Source organism: Palaemon carinicauda, chromosome 42 (genome assembly GCF_036898095.1).
Source record: "Palaemon carinicauda isolate YSFRI2023 chromosome 42, ASM3689809v2, whole genome shotgun sequence".
NCBI classification, from domain to species: domain Eukaryota; kingdom Metazoa; phylum Arthropoda; class Malacostraca; order Decapoda; family Palaemonidae; genus Palaemon; species Palaemon carinicauda.
In genome coordinates this window covers 32,279,616-32,299,623 of record NC_090766.1, presented here as the reverse complement: position 1 = coordinate 32,299,623, position 20,008 = coordinate 32,279,616, and the positions used below count along the sequence as shown (strand labels likewise).

Genomic DNA, 20,008 nt, shown 5'->3' with positions numbered 1-20,008 from the left:
TATGTCTGGGGAGACTGCACCTACGCCCCTTTCAATTTCACCTCAATGCTCATTGGAAGAGGGGAGACAGTCTCGACAAGGAGAGTATTCCCGTTACAAGTACGATCAGAGCACATCTTCGATGGTGGAACAATGCTCACAAACTCGGCGAGGGCCTCTCGTTGGAGCAGAGGAACCCAGACCTCGTGTTGTTTTCAGACGCCTCAAATTCGGGGTGGGGAGCAACATAGGGAAAAAGAGAGATCTCAGGGCTTTGGACAAAGGAACAGAGGGCTCTTCATATCAATCAGAAGAAGCTCTTAGCGGTGCACTTAGCCCTCAAAGGATTTGAGGATCTGGTCCTAGACAAGATGGTTCAGGTCAATGCGGACAGCACCACGGCCCTAGTTAGCGAGATCTCTACTCCTTTGGGCAAAGGAAGGGAAGATTCTTTTATTGACTCGATTCATTCAAGGAGCCAAGAACGTGAGTGCGGACAGGCTCAGCAGGAGGGATCAAGTTCTGTCTACAGAGTGGAAGCTGCATCTGGATGTTTGCAAGAGGCTGTGGCGATTATGGGGTCGTCCTCTCATAGATCTCTTTGTAACCTCCAAAACAAAGTGACTGGGAACGTATTGCTCTCCAGTTCCGGATCTCGAGGCAGCTCCACATAGACGCGTTCCTGTTAGATTGGACACACACGGATGTTTATGCGTTTCCACCCTTCAAGATCCTGTACAAAGTGATGTAAAAGTTTGTATCTCACAAAGGGACCAGGATGATCCTAATTGTTCCTTTTTGGCCGTCGAGGGTCTGGTTCACGGAGGTATTGGAGTGGATAGTGGACGTGCCGAGAAGCCTTCCGTTAAGAGCAGATCTTCTCAGACAGCCCCATTTGGCAAGAAATCACCAAAACCTCCAAGCTCTACGTCTGACTGCCTTCAGACTATCGAAAAACTCGCAAGATCTAGAGGTTTTTCGAAGGAGGCAGCCAAGGCTATTGCAAGAGCAAGGAGAACCTCTACCATTAGGGTGTATCAGTCCAAATGGGAGGTATTCAGAGAATGGTGTAGGGCTAACTCGGTTTCTTCGTCCAATACCTCTATAACACAGATTGCTGACTTTTTTTTAAGATCTGAGGAATAAGCGTAACTTCTCTGTCCCGACGATTAAAGGATACAGAAGTATGCTGGCAACTGTTTACAGACATAGGAATCTGGATCTCTCCAACAATAAAGATTTACACTTTTGAAACATCTAAGAGATGTCATCAGGTATCACTTGCCTGGAATTTGGATGTAGTACTTAGATTCCTTATGAGTGACAGGTTCGAACCTCTACACTCGGCCACTCATAAAGATATGACTTTGAAGGCCCTTTTCTTAGTGAGCTTGGCAACGGCTAAAAGAGTCAGTGAGCTCCATGCTTTCAGCAAGAACATTGGATTCAGAAACGGAAGAGCGATATGTTCCTTGCAGCAGGGTTTTCTGGCCAAGAATGAACTCCCTTCTCGTCCATGGCCCAAGTCTTTTGAAATTACTAATCTCTATGACATAGTAGGCGATGAGATTGGAAAAGTACTCTGTCCTGTTAGAGCTTTAAGGATATATTTGGACAGAACAAAGAGCTTGTGAGGCAGCTCAGAGGCGCTCTGGTGTGCAGTCAAGAAGCCCTCGCAGCCTATGTCGAAGAATGCTCTATCCTTTTTTATAAGGCTTTTAATTAGAGAAGCTCATTCACAGTGTGATGAGGCAGATCTTAGACTGCTCAATGTGAAGGCACATGAAGTAAGAGCAGTGGCTACTTCAGTAGCTTTTAAACAAAATTGTTCTCTGCAAAGCATAATGGATGCGATTTTTTGGAGAAGCAAGTCTGTATTTGCATCCCTTTGGGTCCATTCGTTGCTGCGAATGCAGTAGTAGGTGAAGGATCTACCACTACAATCCCCTAATTCCTAGTATCCTTTTCTTTCTCTTGGAACTTTGTTGTTTTATGGTTGTATGCGGAGATTGGTCGACAGTCTTCCGCAATCTATTGATTTATCAGGTGGTCATGTTGTTCCTTGAGAGTTCCCGGAACAAGGGTATTAGTTGAGGTCCTGTCATGTTATAGGTTATGGCACCGTTTGACAGCTCCTAGAGATCTTCAGCCCCCCTGGGTGGACCGCTGGATCTTCTAAGGATAGCAGACAGAATGAGGCAGAGAACCATTGCAGTCTGCTTCCTTATCAGGTACGAACCTCTTATATTAGTTGTGTAACTATTAAGTGAATTTCCAATCAAATTGCTGTCTCTGACCCGCCACCAAGCGTGTCAATCAGCCATTCTTATATAACCAGCGGGTAAGTTTTATGTTTAAAAATGATATTTTCATAATAAAATAAATTTTTGAACATACAGTGAACCCTCGCTACTTCGCGGTTCGACCATCGCGGATTCACCACTTCGCGGATTTTTTTCCATAACCCATATATATACAGTAACATATATACATATATATGTATGCATGTATTTATGTATATATGTATGTATGTATATATGTAGGTATATATATATATATATATATATATATATATATATATATATATATATATATATATATATATATATATATATATATATATATATATATATATATATATATATACACACACACACACACACACACACACAAACACACACACACACACATATATATATATATATATATATATATATATATATATATATATATATAATATATATATATATATATATATATATATATATATATATATATATATATATATATATATATATATATATATATATATATATATATATATATCTAAAGTAGGAAGATTTGATGTAGTTCTAAGGGAATAGTATGGGTAATATGTCTGGGTAATAAGCAAAGCTCTACCTCCAGTTTGTTTCTTCATTATGATCAGAGATAAATGTAAACAAAACATTGGTTGCCATTTTTTAACATGCTTTTTAGCTTGTTTAGGAAATGCATGATATAAAATTGCCTTTAATATTTGTGCCTGTTTTAGTTTAGGGTACTGTAGTACATGCATTAAGTGTTCTGTACATTAAAGGGTAGTTTGTTAACAGTACTACGTACAAGGGAAGGTTTTAAAAGTCTGAATATACATGTTGAATAAATAGGTAAATATGGTGTCACTACTTCGCGGATTTTCACCTATCGCGGCCGCGTCTGGAACCTATCTACCGCGATAAACGAGGGTTCACTGTACTTACCTCCTGGTTATTTATATAAGTTATAATCCCACCCTCCTCCCCTCTAGAGACCAAGGGGCAAGGAAAATCTGATTAAGTTGGAGTAGTTCTACCTGTAGTCTACCAGGGCGCTAGTGTACACCTGACATATCTGCGTTAGCCGCGAGTTTTGAATAGTTCTGCCGGAGCGTCAGGGACTTTAGCCATTCTTATATAACCAGCGGGTAAGTATGTTCAAAAATTTATTTTATTATGAATATATCATTTTAAGTAAAGAATTTGCTTGCATCAAAGCATCCCAAACAAAGATTAATTTAAGCTATAACTATAAACTTTAGTTACCAAGGGAAGTGTAGGACCCAGTGGGATCGAAGCATTCTGGATTTGCAGTGATAAAGATTGGAATGCAGAGTGGGACTTATTGTAACTTCTATGATAGAAGGAATTGTAGACACTGAAGCAGAACTTTGTTTTCAAAAAGGGTTAGCTATTTTGAAATACAGTATTCAATATCTTCAAAATTTGAAATGTAAATCTCCAAAAGGGCTGATGGACGTAGCAAGTCAAGTTTCGTTTATACTAAACAGAAAGAAGAAATTTAGGTAAACAGTAAAGGAAGTGAAATAAGTAAAAACTGTTTCTGAGAATTATGAAGAATATATGATTTCTAATATACTTATTTTTTGTAGGTTGATAAAGTATTATTTTGAGATTCAGTGCAGAAAGTGAACTTATTTGGGCATAGGGTAAGAAGGATTTAGTGGGTAAGAATTTTCTTTTTCTTCATAAAATTAGACTAAATGTTAACATGGTAAAGAGATGGAAAAGGATAATTTGGGTTTGTTTAGTCAGTGGGAAAGAATAGAGAAAAGTGGTCTGTTAAGAAATGAGGTTATTGTCTGATGAGAAATGTGCATATCGTCTGTTGAGAAATGTGCATATCGTCTGTTGAGAAATGTGTGTATAAACAATTGAGAAATGTGCATATCGTCTGTTGAGAAATGTGTGTATAAATAATTGAGAAATGTGCATATAGTTTGTTGAGAAATTTTCTGATAGTCTGTTTGGAAATGCATATAGTCCTCTGAGAAATATGCATATAGTCCAATGATAAATGTGCATATAGTATGGTGAAAAATGTGCATATATTCTGATGAGATATGTGCTTATAATTAGTCGAGAAATGGGCATATAATCTGTCAAGAAATGTTCTGATAGTCTGTTTGGAAGTGTGCATATTGTCCAATGAGAAATGTGCTTAAAATCTGTTGAGGAATTTGTGGACAGTATGTTGAGAAATGTGCCGATAGGTTGTTTGGAAATGTGCATATCGTCCAATAAGAAATGTGCATACAATCTGTTGAGAAATGTGCAAAGAATCTTTTGGAATATTTGCATATATTATGTTGAGAAATGTGCCGATAGGTTGTTTGGAGGAGGTAATGTGCATATAGTATAGTCTTTTGAGAAATGTTCTTCAAGTCTTCTGTGAACTGTGCTTACAGTCAGACCTTGCTATTTCACCCCGTAGAGAACATGACTAAAGAAGAAGTATTTATAGTTATTTAATACCAAGTACAAGAAAGCATATACATTTACATAATATCGTATAGAAAGTAAAAGTCTTTATTAAACAAGGGCTTGAAAATTCAATTACAAAACTTATTAGTCTCAACTAACTCCCCCTGTTATTATTATTATCATTATCATTATCATTATTATTATTATTATTATTATTAATTTTTTTGCGGATGATACTGTACTGGTTGCAGACACAGAAGAGAAGCTTGGCCGATTAGTGACAGAATTTGGAAGAGTGTGTGAGAGAAGGAAGTTGAGAGTTAATGTGGGTAAGAGTAAGGTTATGAGATGTACGAGAAGGGAAGGTGGTGCAAGGTTGAATGTCATGTTGAATGGAGAGTTACTTGAGGAAGTGGATCAGTTTAAGTACTTGGTGTCTGTTGTTGCAGCAAATGGTGGAGTGGAAGCAGATGTACGTCAGAGAGTAAATGAAGGTTGCAAAGTGTTGGGGGCAGTTAAGGGAGTAGTATAAAATAGAGGGTTGGGCATGAATGTAAAGAGAGTTCTATATGAGAAAGTGATTGTACCAACTGTGATGTATGGATCGGAGTTGTGGGAAATGAAAGTGATGGAGAGACAGAAATTGAATGTGTTTGAGATGAAGTGTCTAAGGAGTATGGCTGGTGTATCTCGAATAGATAGGGTTAGGAACGAAGTCGTGAGAGTGAGAACGGGTGTAAGAAATGAGTTAGCAGCTAGAGTGGATATGAATGTGTTGAGGTGGTTTGGCCATGTTGAGAGAATGGAAAATGGATGTGTGCTAAAGAAGGTGATGAATGCAAGAGATGATGGGAGAAGTACAAGAGGAAGGCCAAGGTTTGGGTGGATGAATGGAGTGAAGGAAGCTCTGGGTGATAGGAGGATAGATGTGAGCAAGGCAAGAGAGCGTGCTAGAAATAGGAATGAATGGCGAGCGATTGTGACGCAGTTCCGGTAGGCCCTGCTGCTGCTTCCGATGCCTTAGATGACCGCGGAGGTAGCAGCAGTAGGGGATTCAGCATTATGAAGCTTCATCTGTGGTGGATAATGTGGGAGGGTGGGCTGTGCCACCCTAGCAGTACCAGCTGAACTCGGTTGAGTCCCTTGTTAGGCTGGGAGGAACGTAGAGAGTAGAGGTCCCCTTTTTTGTTTTTGTTTCTTTGTTGATGTCGGCTACCCCCCAAAATTGGAGGGAGTGCCATGGTATATGTATGTATGTATGTATGTATTATTATTATTTCCTTATACAGTATAATTAAGTATGCTGTGCTGTACTTTATCTCATATGATTCAAGACATTTTTAGTATTTTCAATTAAGGTGCTTGCAGAAATATATATGTGAATCCACATTAACTGAAAAGACGTAAAAGTATAATTATAAGATTAAATACAACCCTGAATCCTTTATGTAAAAGGGGAGAGTATGTTGAGACTTGATACTGTTATTTGTGTTAGTTTTAAAGCTCTTGTGTGATACTATAATGACTTTGTCTTTTTTTATCATGGCTTGTTTTGAGTTTGAGTTTATATAATTGTGAACATATACCCCAAAAAAACATTACAGGAGACCCTTAACTTACAAACATTCAAGAGATACGAGCACAAATCCAACTGAAAATAACAAAGATAAGATAAAGAAATAATGTAATAAAACAATATAGTATTTGTTGACTTTTGTAGTTAGAATTCATAGGCTTGGGATTCAGGTTAGGCCTACCCTAGGCCAAATTTACAGAATTCAACTTATAAACAATTTGACTAAGAAACAGCTTCATGGAACCAGTTAATTTTGTAAGTTGAGGGCCTTCTGTACTCCAAGTAATTCCAGGTCTTCTCGGGAATGGTAAGGTCTGACTGGAATTTGGAATATTTTGATGGAAGGAGGATAGGGAGATTAAAAAAAAAGTGAGGTAGTAATTGCAGTTAAGAGGTATTGGAAGGAAAGGAAATCGGTCTCTAGGTGTTCCAAGAGTGCCCGCAATCTAGATCGAAGAGAAGTACAGGAAAAAAGGTCAGCCATAATGTTTAGGAGTTGTCTATTTGAAGCAGCTGTGATAGTAGAATTATTCCACATGGTGTCATTCTTAAGTAGGAATATTAAAAGTTAAGAATTTGATAACTTCTGGATCCACCAGAAAATTAATTTTTACTTATTGTTTTTGTCACTTTTTGGCTATGCATAGTAATGGCTTTAGGTTATCCATGACATTTGAAGATTTAAAAGAAAATTTCAATGTATTAATATTTTTTTGTGAAGCCAGATTTTGATATGTTATCTGGCTTTTATAAACATTATTTTTGGTGTTTTTGCTAGTCTCGCTTATCCATTAAGTAAAATCGTTGGAGTACAGGTACATTAGATATATGGCTTGCTTTTTTATTAGGCCTATATACAGTATATTGCTTCTACAAAACATGCCATTCTTGATTTTTATCATTATTTTAATCAAAGGTGACTGTCTTTTCTTGTTGATTTTAATTTCCAAATTATATCACAGGTCACACTAGCCATGAATTAAACTCAAGCCCTCACATATTTCCCTCTCATTATTCCTGTTGTTGTATCAAACATTTACTACAGTCCACTCGCCCTCTTTCCTTTTTATATTCCTGTTACTGTATCAAACATTTACCAAAGTGCACTTGCCCTTTTCATATCTCTGAATGGTGTTGGTAACCTTTTCTGTTCCTAGTGATAGTATAGACTTCACGTTTTGGGTAACCTAATGGTGGCATGTCTCATTCTTACGATTAACTAGGCAGTTCTCATTTCATGTCAGAAGACCTTAAATCACTGCCCTTCTCACTTCCAATAGGCACGGAATGAAAGTCGGAATGAAACCACAGAAAATGAGCCAGGGGTGAGTTACTCTGATGGAATCATTGTAATAACTGAAATATAAATTTTTATTAGAAATTAGTTTATGTTAATAAATTGCTTATATTCATTAGATCGACAGAAACCTGTAACATTTCAGTTGCTATATTCATTGGTAAGATGGAAAACTATAATATTTATATCATGATAAGATGCTTTAGGCTGCCCGTACATGGGACACTTTTCAGTGGATGGTGGCTACCACTGTTTCGTGGTGCCCCGAAAAAGTTGAGCGGGACGCTGTGAACTGAAAAGTGACCCGTGTGCTGGTGCCCTTTAGACTTTCAATCCTAGATGATAATGTGATTCCACATTTCTTACCACTCCTATAGAGTGTTAGTGTTCAGATGACAGTAGAGGGAGATGGCGAGGTGACGGTGAGTTGCTTACAAGTCCTTCCTTTATACATACGCTGTATTGTGTAGTGTCCCAACTAATATTAGTTCAGTTATGCTTTCCTACACTATAATCACTTACATAACCATGTGATATACTCACCTCTTGTTATAGATATGGGAACAGCTGTAACAAACTAATGTACTCTGGCATTTTACATCAAGTGCATGCTTGCTCATAAACACAAAGTTGTCGTCTTTAAAACTCCTAAACACTCACATACTTACATTATTAAACAGCCTTGTACATATATGCTGTGACAATGTTTATATGCAATATTTATAGAGGAGGCTATATATTGCAAATTTACCATTATTGACAATGTAATCTAAAGCTGTTCTTGCATATGTAGTTGGTGTGCTACAGAAACATTGGCTGGAAATAATGTTCAGGGAAGCAGCTATGACATGGAAAATAATCTACGTCAAACACAGTTTTTTGTTTTTATGATGAGAATTTGGTTTTAGTTCTTATTGATATAAGTGAGATTCAAGACAGTTGCTTTATTTTAAGTAGAAACTTATTGCTGTTCGAGTTGTATTGATCAAAGCGATGTTTTAATTTCTTGAAGATATCAACTCTGAAGATAGCTTCAGGAAAATGTTTAGTGAGAATGGCTTTGAGGAATATTCTAAATGTATGAAACTAACCCAAAGGATGAATTGTGTTGGTATTGCTATCAGAAAATATATGACCAACTAATGTTTGCATCATAATCATAGCTAATGTAACACTAACTCTTATAGTGGCCTTGAAATCAAAAGTAATTAGTACTGAAATGTTAATTTGAAAGGAATTATCCTGTACTTTATATAGATGGTTAATTTTTACATTTTGACAATGGGTATGAATGCTGTACCTCAGGATAATTAACTGAAAATTATTGAGATGTTAATAGTATCTTTTCATGTAACAACTTACAACTCGAGGATTCAATTATATACAGTACCTTCAATACTAAAGTTGTTCCTCACAGCATGCAAACCTTTGCCTTGTAATTAGGGAGATCGTTTCAGTGAGAGCTGAAGCTGGTTGTTGAAGTTGGAGCACAAGCAGTTATCTAGCAGGAGAGCCTTTACTTTTGATTTGTCCAATGATGCACACAAAGGTACAGTCAGCTCCTTTCAAAACTTTTCTGTCTAATACCAACCCTCTAATCATCATAAAAGGTATATGTTTCCAATTGACATTCCCTTCGGGGGAAGGGGATCACAAATTTGATTGGGCATGTGCTCGCATGTACAGCCCTTTAAAAGTCAAGTAGGAGGCTGCTGGAAATAACGCTTTACTTATTCACTGATCAAGCAGTGATCACTTCCAGGGAAGAAAATTAACATTTCAGCTTTGGTTCCAAGGGGACTTCCGACTCACCGAGCGGTGACTCTCCGTAATTAAAGAATGAGGGTTTTTAATACATAAGAACAAATCAGAAACTTTTTAAAGTAATTTGTATTTACACAAACCTGAGTTCTATAAGCCAACTTCCCTCCTCAACCATCCCGCTTATTCCTGGGCCAAAAGTTCAAAAGTGAACTCTCTCCGCCTGAAAAAGGGGGCGAGGCTACTCGTTCTACACCCTCACCAGCTAGATAACCACTTGTTAACCAACTTCAGTAACTGACTCCAGCTCGCCCTGAATCAAAGTCCTTAATGAAAGGACTCTGGTTTGTATGGCTATGAGAAATACTAATTATTTTAAAAAGTTTGTTTTTCCAGCTCAGTTTAATGGATTTGATCATTTTTGGGTAATGTGTGATCTAGTAAAATGTCGACTGATGTCATTCCGGGATCCACGTAGTCTTAAGTTCAGTAATTACAGGACAACAAAAAGTTAATTACATGACAAATTGTCTAGCCATCTAAGTTAAAGCCTATACTTCTATTATATCTATAATAAGTTTATAAGTACGTACCTATCATCTTTTTTTTAATTGATCAATGAAAAATTTAAAAAGATTTGAGTACAAAAGATACAATTCTTTTAATAGTATTTTTTGTGGAGTTCATAGTAGTGTATCTACTATTTTGCATATGAAGAGCAGAATTGAGTTTTTAACAGTATTTTCTTCTATGCTATAAGCACAAAAGAAATTGTAGTGATAATTATAGTTTTTATTCATTTCAGCAATTGGCAAAGTGGTTGTGCAAAAATTAACAAAATTAGCAGTTTGACACTGAAAATTTTGGAATCGATGTTGGTGTTCTATTAGGAATAATCTGTCAGTACCGTGTCTTAATGAGGCTGGGTTAAATTAACAATTGATAAAGTAATGTATTTCTTGCTCTAATTTTAACTGGGAGATTGATATCCACTAAATTAAGCTGTGACGTCCTTGAGGTAGTACAATTTATTTGGAGATTCTGGTTTACAGGTCCTTAATCAGAGTCTATTTTTAGAATTAATGTCGGAATACATTTAGTTGATCCAGATAACCTACATAGTATTAGGTAAAGTGCTTATCATGGGGAGTCCCATAGTCATAGTAATTGATGTAATACATTTTTGAAAGGGTGTCCTTTGTCGTTTATGTAACCCATTCCAGATGAGTAACTCTTAAAATAGCCGTAGATTTTCTCTTACATCTTTGAAAAAGCTGTTATATAAAATGTTGCCTTCTGACTGTTAAAAGTCCTTAGTTTTTAAGTCTTTTTGTATTATTGGGGGAAATGCAGTACAGTATTTCATCCGTCAACGTAAAAAGTTCCTCAACCATTTTATCATATCCGTCAACGTAAAAAATTCCTCAACCATTTTATCATATCCGTCAATGTAAAAAAATTCCTCAACCATTTTATCATTTTGTTCAATAAGGTTATACTGTACCAACATTGCATTGATTATTTTTTTTTTATTTTTTTATGATTTTCTTATTCAGAATGCACTAATATTCTTATGGAACAAGGAAAAAATGTAATTTTCTTACAAAGCAAGCCTCCATAAAACAATAAAACCACATTCATCAACCAAAGGATAAAGTCATAAGATACAAATAGAAATGAGAAAAATTGCTCTCTAATACTGTACAGTATTACAGTCGTCTTTTTGTTTTCAAGCAGCACCACCAATAATACGATCAAAGAGGTTGTTTTAGGGTAAGGTCACACTGAACACAGGATGCTTTGAGGTACAGGCATAACTTAGGCAGCAGGGGAGTGACAAAGCAACACATAGCCACACCAGAAACCCATTCTCTAACAAATTGCACTCAGCAGTCAAAGCTTTCTTTCTGTTCATTGTTTGTTACTTCTCATATCGTTTATTTATTTCCTTATTTCCTTTCCTCACGAGTATTTTTCCCTGTTGGAGCCCTTGGGCTTATAACATCCTGCTTTTTCTACTTGGGTTGTAGCTTAGCTAGTAATAATAATAATGTGTGTCATTATCTAATGGAAAATGATGTGGCCTTGGGTGAAGACACTGGGAACTGCTAGGACAACTGCAGAAGGTCGACTGTTCTCGCTCGTCTTGTGTGGCCCCCCACATAAGATACATGGAATTTATTTCCTGTAACCTCCACACTTAAGTGTCTGGTGTAGCCAAGCCCTTTTTGAGTTTTGTGGTAGAGGGAAAAAATTCAGAGTTATTGGTCTTGATTACCCAATCTGATGATGATAAAGTGATTATCCCAGAGGCTGGTCACTTCCAGGCAATAGACCAAAGACAGACAGCTTGTGGTATTAATGCTGTCATATCTATATGTCCCCATTGGTACAACTCACTCGTTGCACTGTAGACATTTTTTTAAGGGTGTCTATTATTACTTTGGCCCCTAGGTATACTTGCTTATCCTTTCCTTATCTTATAAGTTCTCAACAATAGACTGCGGCTGGACACACAGAGTATGTTGGAAAATTTAACTACTGTATACTTTTATACCATAGTTTTCTGTGTGCAGTATGCTCTATTCTGCAGATGTACTGGCTACTGTATAGACATATACTGTAGTTGCTGCCAGCATGTTGCCGGCAAGGCTAGTACCTAAGGCACAGTTCGACTGACCCAATATTAACTAGAATATTGGCCGGCGGCCCCTCCGGATTGCCAGCGGCTTACTGTACACCGGCGGGTCACCAGCTGTCGGCACAGTAGCCCAGTCAGCATTCTATGTGACAGGGTGGTGGCCGGTAGACAGAACTCGGCCGGCTCTTACCGGCTAAGTCAGTTGTGTCAGCAAATCATTGGCTGTCGGCACACAAATCTAGCCAGCATCTTGCCGGCTAGGGTAGTGACCGGCAGCCGCCAGTTAGGTTAGTACCTGGCGGCACTAGCTCAGAGAGAGAGAGAGAGAAAGCAAGAAGTGAAGGATGATGTGAGAGCACTGTCTCATTTCCTGCCTCCGGAATGAGGGTTCTAATGGAAGGGGAGAATATAAGATAATCAAACTTCCACCCATCCACCTCCGTTGCTGGTCCCTGCCGGGCACAGGATGTGAATGGCAGTCCAAGGGAGGACTGAAGAACACACTATAGTAAACGGATCTTCTGCTGGCAACTGGTCCCGCCGACACAGCTATCCCGAAGCTGTGTGTTCAATAGGGATGCTAAGTGACTAGGCCATACAAGAAGAAGCCCAAGCCGGGGGAATCACATGACCCCTTCAAGTGCATTCTAGGGAGGCTAAGCCTCCTGTGCCGACAACTAAAACCCGACAGGGGAATGTATTCACCCTGCCGACCAGCTGCCGGCACATGACAAGTACTCTGAGGTTCTGACCTAAACTCAAAGTTTACCATCTGTAGCTAGGGGAAGGGGCAGGAAAAACCCTAGCCTAGTCTTGCCTGAATGACAACTCGAGGCAAGACTAACTAGGATTGTAGCCTTAGGCTACACTCAGAGGGAAGGAGGGATTACCCTATACAGAGGGTAACCGGGGAGATTGTATGAAAGTATACTAAAGCCCCTAGGCTATTAGCCTAGTGACAGTGAGATCGACTACCTAACTCATCGAAGCTCTCTCATCTACTATCTTGGAAGAGGAAAATTTTATATGCAATCAATATACTGTATCTTACATGTATAAATTACCTAATATCTTCATTTAATTCTAATAACACCAGGAACACTTATTATATCATGCAAGAAAGTAAACTAGAATGCCTAGGCTAGGAAGCCTAGCGTAAACAAGATCGGCTACCTAATTCGCCGAAACTAATGTGAATACTATCGGCATAATATAATAAATTCCTAGCAATGAAGACTAAATAGCTAAATTTATTTATTTAAGCTATTATACTGGGAAAGTCGTTCTGGCTAACTAAATAACTCATGCATTACGAACGACAGCGCCGAAGACGCCCCCGGTTCAGGCAATAGCTCTGCCAAAAAATAGTTTAATTCGATTCAGTTTTTTACTTTACAGCAAGAGCTAAATTTATACAACATAAGAATCAAATACTCAACTTTCCAGAGGCAGAAGATGTTGGAGATTGCATAATAAATCCAAAATTCGAGAGACCACTGGGAAAACCACCGAGCGAGATCGCCACAGAAAAAGGAATAAAGATGGCGGCGATTGTGGCGCCATCTGAGTACTCAAACAGTAACGGAGGAAGGGAACCTTATTAACGGCTTCTTTTATTTTGCCACTTTTCCCCCTCGAAGCGTAAACGTTATGCGGGGTGCAGATTGCTATGTGGCATGTCAAGAATACGTCCCCTGATATTCTGCGATATCCTATAGGAAACTTTAAGGATATTCGCGCCTGGAGTTAGAATTCTGGAGACCTTAAGTTAAATTCTCTGGGAATATCACTCTAGTCAAATATACCCTAGGAAGCTACTTGAAGAAACCTTCCATCAGGACGACATGGCCTGACCCCAAAAATACAGTATACCAGAGGGGCACTCAGTAGAGGCATGCATTTGCCACGCCAAGCAGTCGTATTTTCCTCTTCATTCCACTGCATACTTGTACATGGATGTATTTTCTTCAAAAACTTAATCTCATTTAAATTGGTTGGGTAGGTTTTTGCTTAATGTTGTTCACAAACAAAATATTTGCCATTTGACATTATGATTACTTTCAAATTACTGCTGGGTAATTGCACTTTGGTGTACTTTATCCAAAATGTTACAGATTCATCCTAGAGTCATACCCAACATGACTACCAAGTTTGGTCAAAATCAGTAATGTAATGTTTATGTAAAGCTGCTCACAAACAATTGAATAAACAAGGACGGGGTCAATATATATCTTTTGCAAAATCTTCGATCTTGGCGAAGGCAATAAGTTGAAATTTAAGAAAAAGTTTTGTAACCTGGTTAGAAATTATCTTGAAACACACACCTTGAAAGATTAAAAACCTTTCTATGTACTGATGTCCTAGTATGTAAAAATTACAAAAAAGTAAAGGATTTGTTTTGAATATTATAATCTATTGGAATAAATTTACAGTTTTTGTAAAATTATATGATAAATTTCATACCTTTGGTAGGATGCATAGTGCATCTTGATATCCAATATCTGTGTTGTGAATTATTTTCCATTATGTACCTGCCACACATCTTCACATGGTAGCCAAGAACATTTATAGTTTACACTAATTTTCATATATTTGAGTTTTGAAAGTTTCTCAATGCCATAAGTTTTTTTTTTTTTTGCAGTATTTTAACTTGCGCCAAGTACCCTGTATTCTACAGCAAAGTTTCTGCACCTTCAAAAATTACATCGAAGCTTGGTTCAATCATAGGAGATGGAATATTGTTAAAACAATCATTCTAACTTGTCTTTTAAGCCTATACAAAGTCACAAGTTTGCTGATTTGTTATTGTCATTATCTATGTTCATGTTGGAGCCCTTGGGCTTGTAGCATCCTGCTTTTCCAGCTAGGGTTGTAGCTTAGCTAGTAATAATAATACAGTAACGATATTACATGTGCCTCAAGTTAGGACCAAAGATTAGAACAAATCCTCAAGTTTTCTAGTATATTTTCAGTGTTTATAGTAGTTATTAAATCGTTTTTACCATCGCACTTGTGAGAATAGTTATTGGTGTAAATCAGGTTATTTAGAAAATCAACCATTATCTTTGACATATTTCAATGTCATGGGTTAAAGCTGGGTATCTACTTCAAGAGGGATAGTTTGTTGAAATGAAGTCTGTATCCTCGTTCATTGAAATATTTTATCACGTTGAATAAGGAACCTTTTGTATGATAATTTAGCAGGGCGAAAATGGGATCATCAACTACCAGAAAATGTGTGGACATCAAATATTTTAATGTTAATTTAGACGTTAACATCTCGACCACATTCATTTAAAACTGAGCCAGTGTTATAATTCATATGGATATCATTTTTACAAATGCACAATATATTCTAGTTGAAATATCCTCTTGAATTATTCATGACAAGTTCTATAACATTTTTTCCGAAGAACTGATAGAACTTACAGTAATAAATTATATCTTAATGGAAGGCCAACTTTTTCTGGTTGTGATTAAGATTATTTTTGAGTCTGTTCTTGATAGATTTTCATATCTTTTTTACAAAGGGTTCTCAAACAAATGGATCTCGGTTCACCTGACCCATGTGATGTTACCTCAGTGCATATGATTTCTTGCTCAAAATTAAGTGTTGGGGTTTTGTTATCCGTCATACTAATAGTTCTCATGCTATAGATTATTAAGAAAAATATTGGGAGACTACCAAAAGTGTACTTTTTATATAAATACAGACTAGATGGGTTTTGTCTAGGCAGTATCATATTGTCTTTTATTTGTGGTTTTCAATACGATATTCCATCACTTATGCATATCATTATATATAGTTTTGTGATCATTTAATGTAAAATTTGCTATTGGAAAGCAGGTCTGTCTCATGATAATGCAACCAACTGTAATTTACCACTTTTTGTAGTCTGAAGAGGAATCAAAAGAAACTCCTGAAGTTGTGGTGAGTTTTTGTCTTCTCTCTCGGGTTTAACACTTGAAAATATTCTGTTAAATATATGAAACAATTTGATCAACTTTCCTTGTGCTGTTAACGCCATAGTAAAGGTGGTTTAGCAACGTACTTATAGATGTAAAATGGGAGATTTAAAAGTGTGCATGCTCTCTACAAGGTGTAAAACCCTTGTTTTATATGTGAGATGGTTCCCAGATCTGTAAAGCGTGATGTTAGCCCAATTTAGAACCACCTGTTAATGTAAAACAAGTCTTCCTTCTTGGTTTATTCCTCACCAGCACTTTTTTTTTAGGAATGATTAGTTCTCTTGCTTCAGAGTACACTCAGACATACTATTCTATCTGTTTCCTTATTTCCTTTCCTTATTGAAGCCGTTGGGATTATAGCATCCGGCTTTTCCAGCCTGGGTTGTAGCTTACCCAGTAATAATGATAATTTAGATCAGTAACCTACAAACATTCTGTTTTTTCTGTTTTGGGAACTATAGCATCTGGAGCTTGGGTAGTGCCATAGCCTCTGTACCATGGTCTTTCACTGTCTTGGGTTAAAGTTCTTTTGCTTGAGGGTACACTCGGGCACACTATTCTATATAAGTTTTTATAGTTTATAAAGGAAATATTTTAATGTTACTGTTCTTAAAATGTTTTATTTTTTCTTGTTTCCTTTCCTCCCTGGGTTATTTTCCCTGTTGGGGCCCCTGGGCTTATAGCATTCTGCTTTTCCAACTAGGGTTATAGCTTAGCAAGTAGTAATAATAATAGAAACTGTATTGTTTCAAATTTTCATCATCATGATGCATACTTTTATATCTGCTTTTTCATTTTTTGCAGCTGAACATACAATTTCGTTTCTGCCTTGTCCTTTCTCTTGTGCATTTTGCGCCTAAACACCAACAGTTCTCGGTTTTCCTTGGTGTCCTTTTTTATATGATTTTGGTGCCTTCATGTGGCTCTTCGTCCTTATAATTCCATGTTTACTACATCTTACTAACTATTCTACTTGTTATTACAGTCTTCCAGGTCTCGGTCTATTTTCAAGTCGGCTTCTTCAATCGTAGACAGATAAGAAAACATAATCTTAGTTTAGTTTCTGTGTAAGTGAAGTAAGGAAATTTACATACAAAAATTCATTTGTTCCGTACCTAGAATACAAACCACGATATTTAATAGGGGTATTACTTCCGGCGTAGCTGAAATGACGAGCCATTAATTTTTAACTAGGGTTTACTACCCACACCGCTAGTTAGCGGTGGTAGGGGAGGGTAGCTTGCTACCCCCTCCCCTCTCACACACCTGTGCTTGAGCTCTCTTTTTGCTCTCGGCTTGGATGGTGGTCAGACGTGTCCGCTCTCATCCTCGCCGTCATATTGGCAGCCATTTAATTGCTTTCGTTCTTTTCTTTTTCTAGTTATGTACAGGTATTGCTCGACTTACAACCTATACGACATATGACTATTCGACTTTACGACCATTTTTTCAGGGTGATGACGTCACAAGTTTATCGGAAATAGGACGAATATTTCCTTGAAAATAATCTATTTTCTTGTATACATATAAACTGATTTATCTTGGTAAATTATTATTTTCTTTTATTGTTAATATTCAGTATTTATTTTCAGTTAAAAATACATTAAGAAAAGTTTTAATATTTGTCGAGTTCATATTATGTCCAGTGACGTCACATCACTGGCGGAAAGCTTCCGGGCAATACAGTGATTTCCTTCCAATAGGCTAACGATTAATATTAGTATTTCCATTATCGAAATATTAAATAACGATACAAAGTATTTTGAGGGTCTGTATCGGTTGTCATGAGTACTACGTAGCGTAAATTTGACTGTACGCTACTTTTTTTAATCTCTGATAATGGATCGATGTTTATCTAAAGAAAATATACTATTAGGGCAAATATTTTCTTGAAAAATAATATATTTCCTTTTACATTATAAAAATAAAATACTTTTGTTTGTTAAGTTATTATTTTCTTTTAATTTCTTGCGAGAAACGAAGAAAATGAATTTTACATATTTTGCAAGTCATTCTTCGTAGAGACTACTGTACGTCACATGACTTGTGACGTCATGTGTCTGGCGGAAGTGCGCTGACAAACCGAATGATTTCCTTTCATTGATACCGAGTAATCTTATTACAGCATTCCCATCGTCGAAACACCCAGTAACGATATCAAGTGTTTTAGTGGTCTGTATCATTAGTTATAAGATTAGTACAACTTACCGTAAATTTAAGAAAAAAAAGTCTGATGACGTCATATTTCTGGCGGAAGGCGAGAGGCAAATCAAGTGATTTCCTTCCGATGCGTTACTATTCCCATAATTGAAACATCGAATAATGATACTGTACATAGAATTTTTTAATAATTTTCAAAAAAAATATGAAGATACAACTGAGTTAAAAGCAAAATGCAGAGAGAGAGAGAGATAGATAGAGAGAGAGAGAGTGAGCGTACTGTATTCATTTTATAAATAATAATGTCTATAAATGAACTGTATGGAAAATGTGATACCCTATAACATATTGGCGCTGATGTAATATGTATTATGAAAAAATTTCGAATGTCAAGAAAATTATATAAATCAGTGTTATTCGCACTATATGTATGTGCTCATAATAGTAATACGGCAGCGTGACCTTGAGATCAGCTGATACCAACCGAAAGTAAATTAAAAGTATTTGTTGATTATTGATATGCTCAAGAAATTGAAAAATAAAATATAAACGTTCTTTAATAAACCACAATTAAACACAGTAATGTCTAATGAAATATAAAGGCTTAATATTGAACTACAATACTGTATGAAGCTTTAAAAATGAACTACCCGTATGCGATTGCAAGAGCGAGCACATACACACACAGAAAGAGCTACAACGATTTCGCATTATACCTAATGATTAGACGAACTGTATGGAAACTGATTTCCTGTAACATATTGGCGTTGATGTAATATTCATCATGAAGGTATTTCTAATAAGTTAAACAATGATAAAAAAAATATGCCATACGTATGTACGCCATATTTTGATACGGTAGGTAGCGGCATTTTCAGATCAGCTGATCATAACCAAAGGTAAACAAAATTTTCAGTACTCCATTGTAAAATGCTTCCAAAATTGATGAATAGAATACAATAATGCATTTATAGAGCATATGATATCCTATGAAACAAGAAAATGGAATAATGATACAGTAAGAAAATATTGACAAAATATGATCCAGATGATTGTCGAATCATAACGTATCAAAATAAATCTACGGAAACTTCACTTTTGTAGTTCGACATACAGCCAACTCGACTTACGACTCATCTCTCGGTCCCTATCTCGGTCGTAAGTCGAGCAATACCTGTATATGTGAAGTTGGCCTCTGCGATCATGCGTACCTGCCCCAGGATTCCTGACCGCCCCTATGGGACATTCATGTCGGCATTCGAGACTGATCCTCACACCCTTTGTCCTTGTAGGGGCCAACGGTGTGATAGCAACAACAAGTGTAGTGAGTGTAGGGAGTGGTCTGCCTCCCAGTGGGAGAGGTTTTCGCCACGACGGAAGAAAAAGTTCAAACGGGATATTTCTCCTTCGAAGGTTGCGTCGAAAGGAGAAAAACTCTTCTTCCGTTGCCCAAACCTCCTTCGAAGCTCCCACTCGGTCGGTCTCTTTCGAGAGACGTCGAGTGGTAGCGTAGACCAACCTCGGGGCTCGAGAGATGATGTCGCTTCCCCTAGCGAAGCAGCTCCACATCCCCCCCGGGGAAGGATATGTCACTAACCTCCCTTTTTCAGCCTTGGTCCTCCTTGGAGCTTACGGGTTCGCTCTCCAAGGAGGTTTTGCTTAACTACATCTGATTGGGTGCCGCTGTCAAGCAATCGTCGTCACCGTCAGAGGTTGATCCTCTGTCTCTTGTCAACATTGTGATGTCAGAGGTATCCAATGTGGTATCTCCCATCACCTCTTCCACTCCAAACTCTACGGTAGCTGACGGCTTAGTTTCTCCCGTTCGTGTTCAACCTACGAGAGAGAAACTAAGTCCATCGTCAGTCTCTCCTGCTAGTGTT

General features: G+C 37.3%; 1 protein-coding gene across 6 annotated transcripts in view; it reads left to right on the top strand.

The window, feature by feature from the left end:
* Positions 1-20,008, top strand: part of LOC137632901 (putative divalent cation/proton antiporter TMEM165) — a 142,138-nt gene that overhangs the window by 85,542 nt on the left and 36,588 nt on the right. For 4 of the 6 annotated variants that reach the window (XM_068364998.1, XM_068364995.1, XM_068364999.1 and 1 more), the window contains 2 exons: positions 7,578-7,622; positions 7,972-8,016. The exons of the other annotated variants lie outside the window; for them this stretch is intronic. In XM_068364998.1, coding sequence (XP_068221099.1) covers positions 7,578-7,622; positions 7,972-8,016 — 90 coding nt within the window. The remainder of the gene's footprint in view (positions 1-7,577; positions 7,623-7,971; positions 8,017-20,008) is intronic. 6 annotated transcript variants of the gene reach the window in all.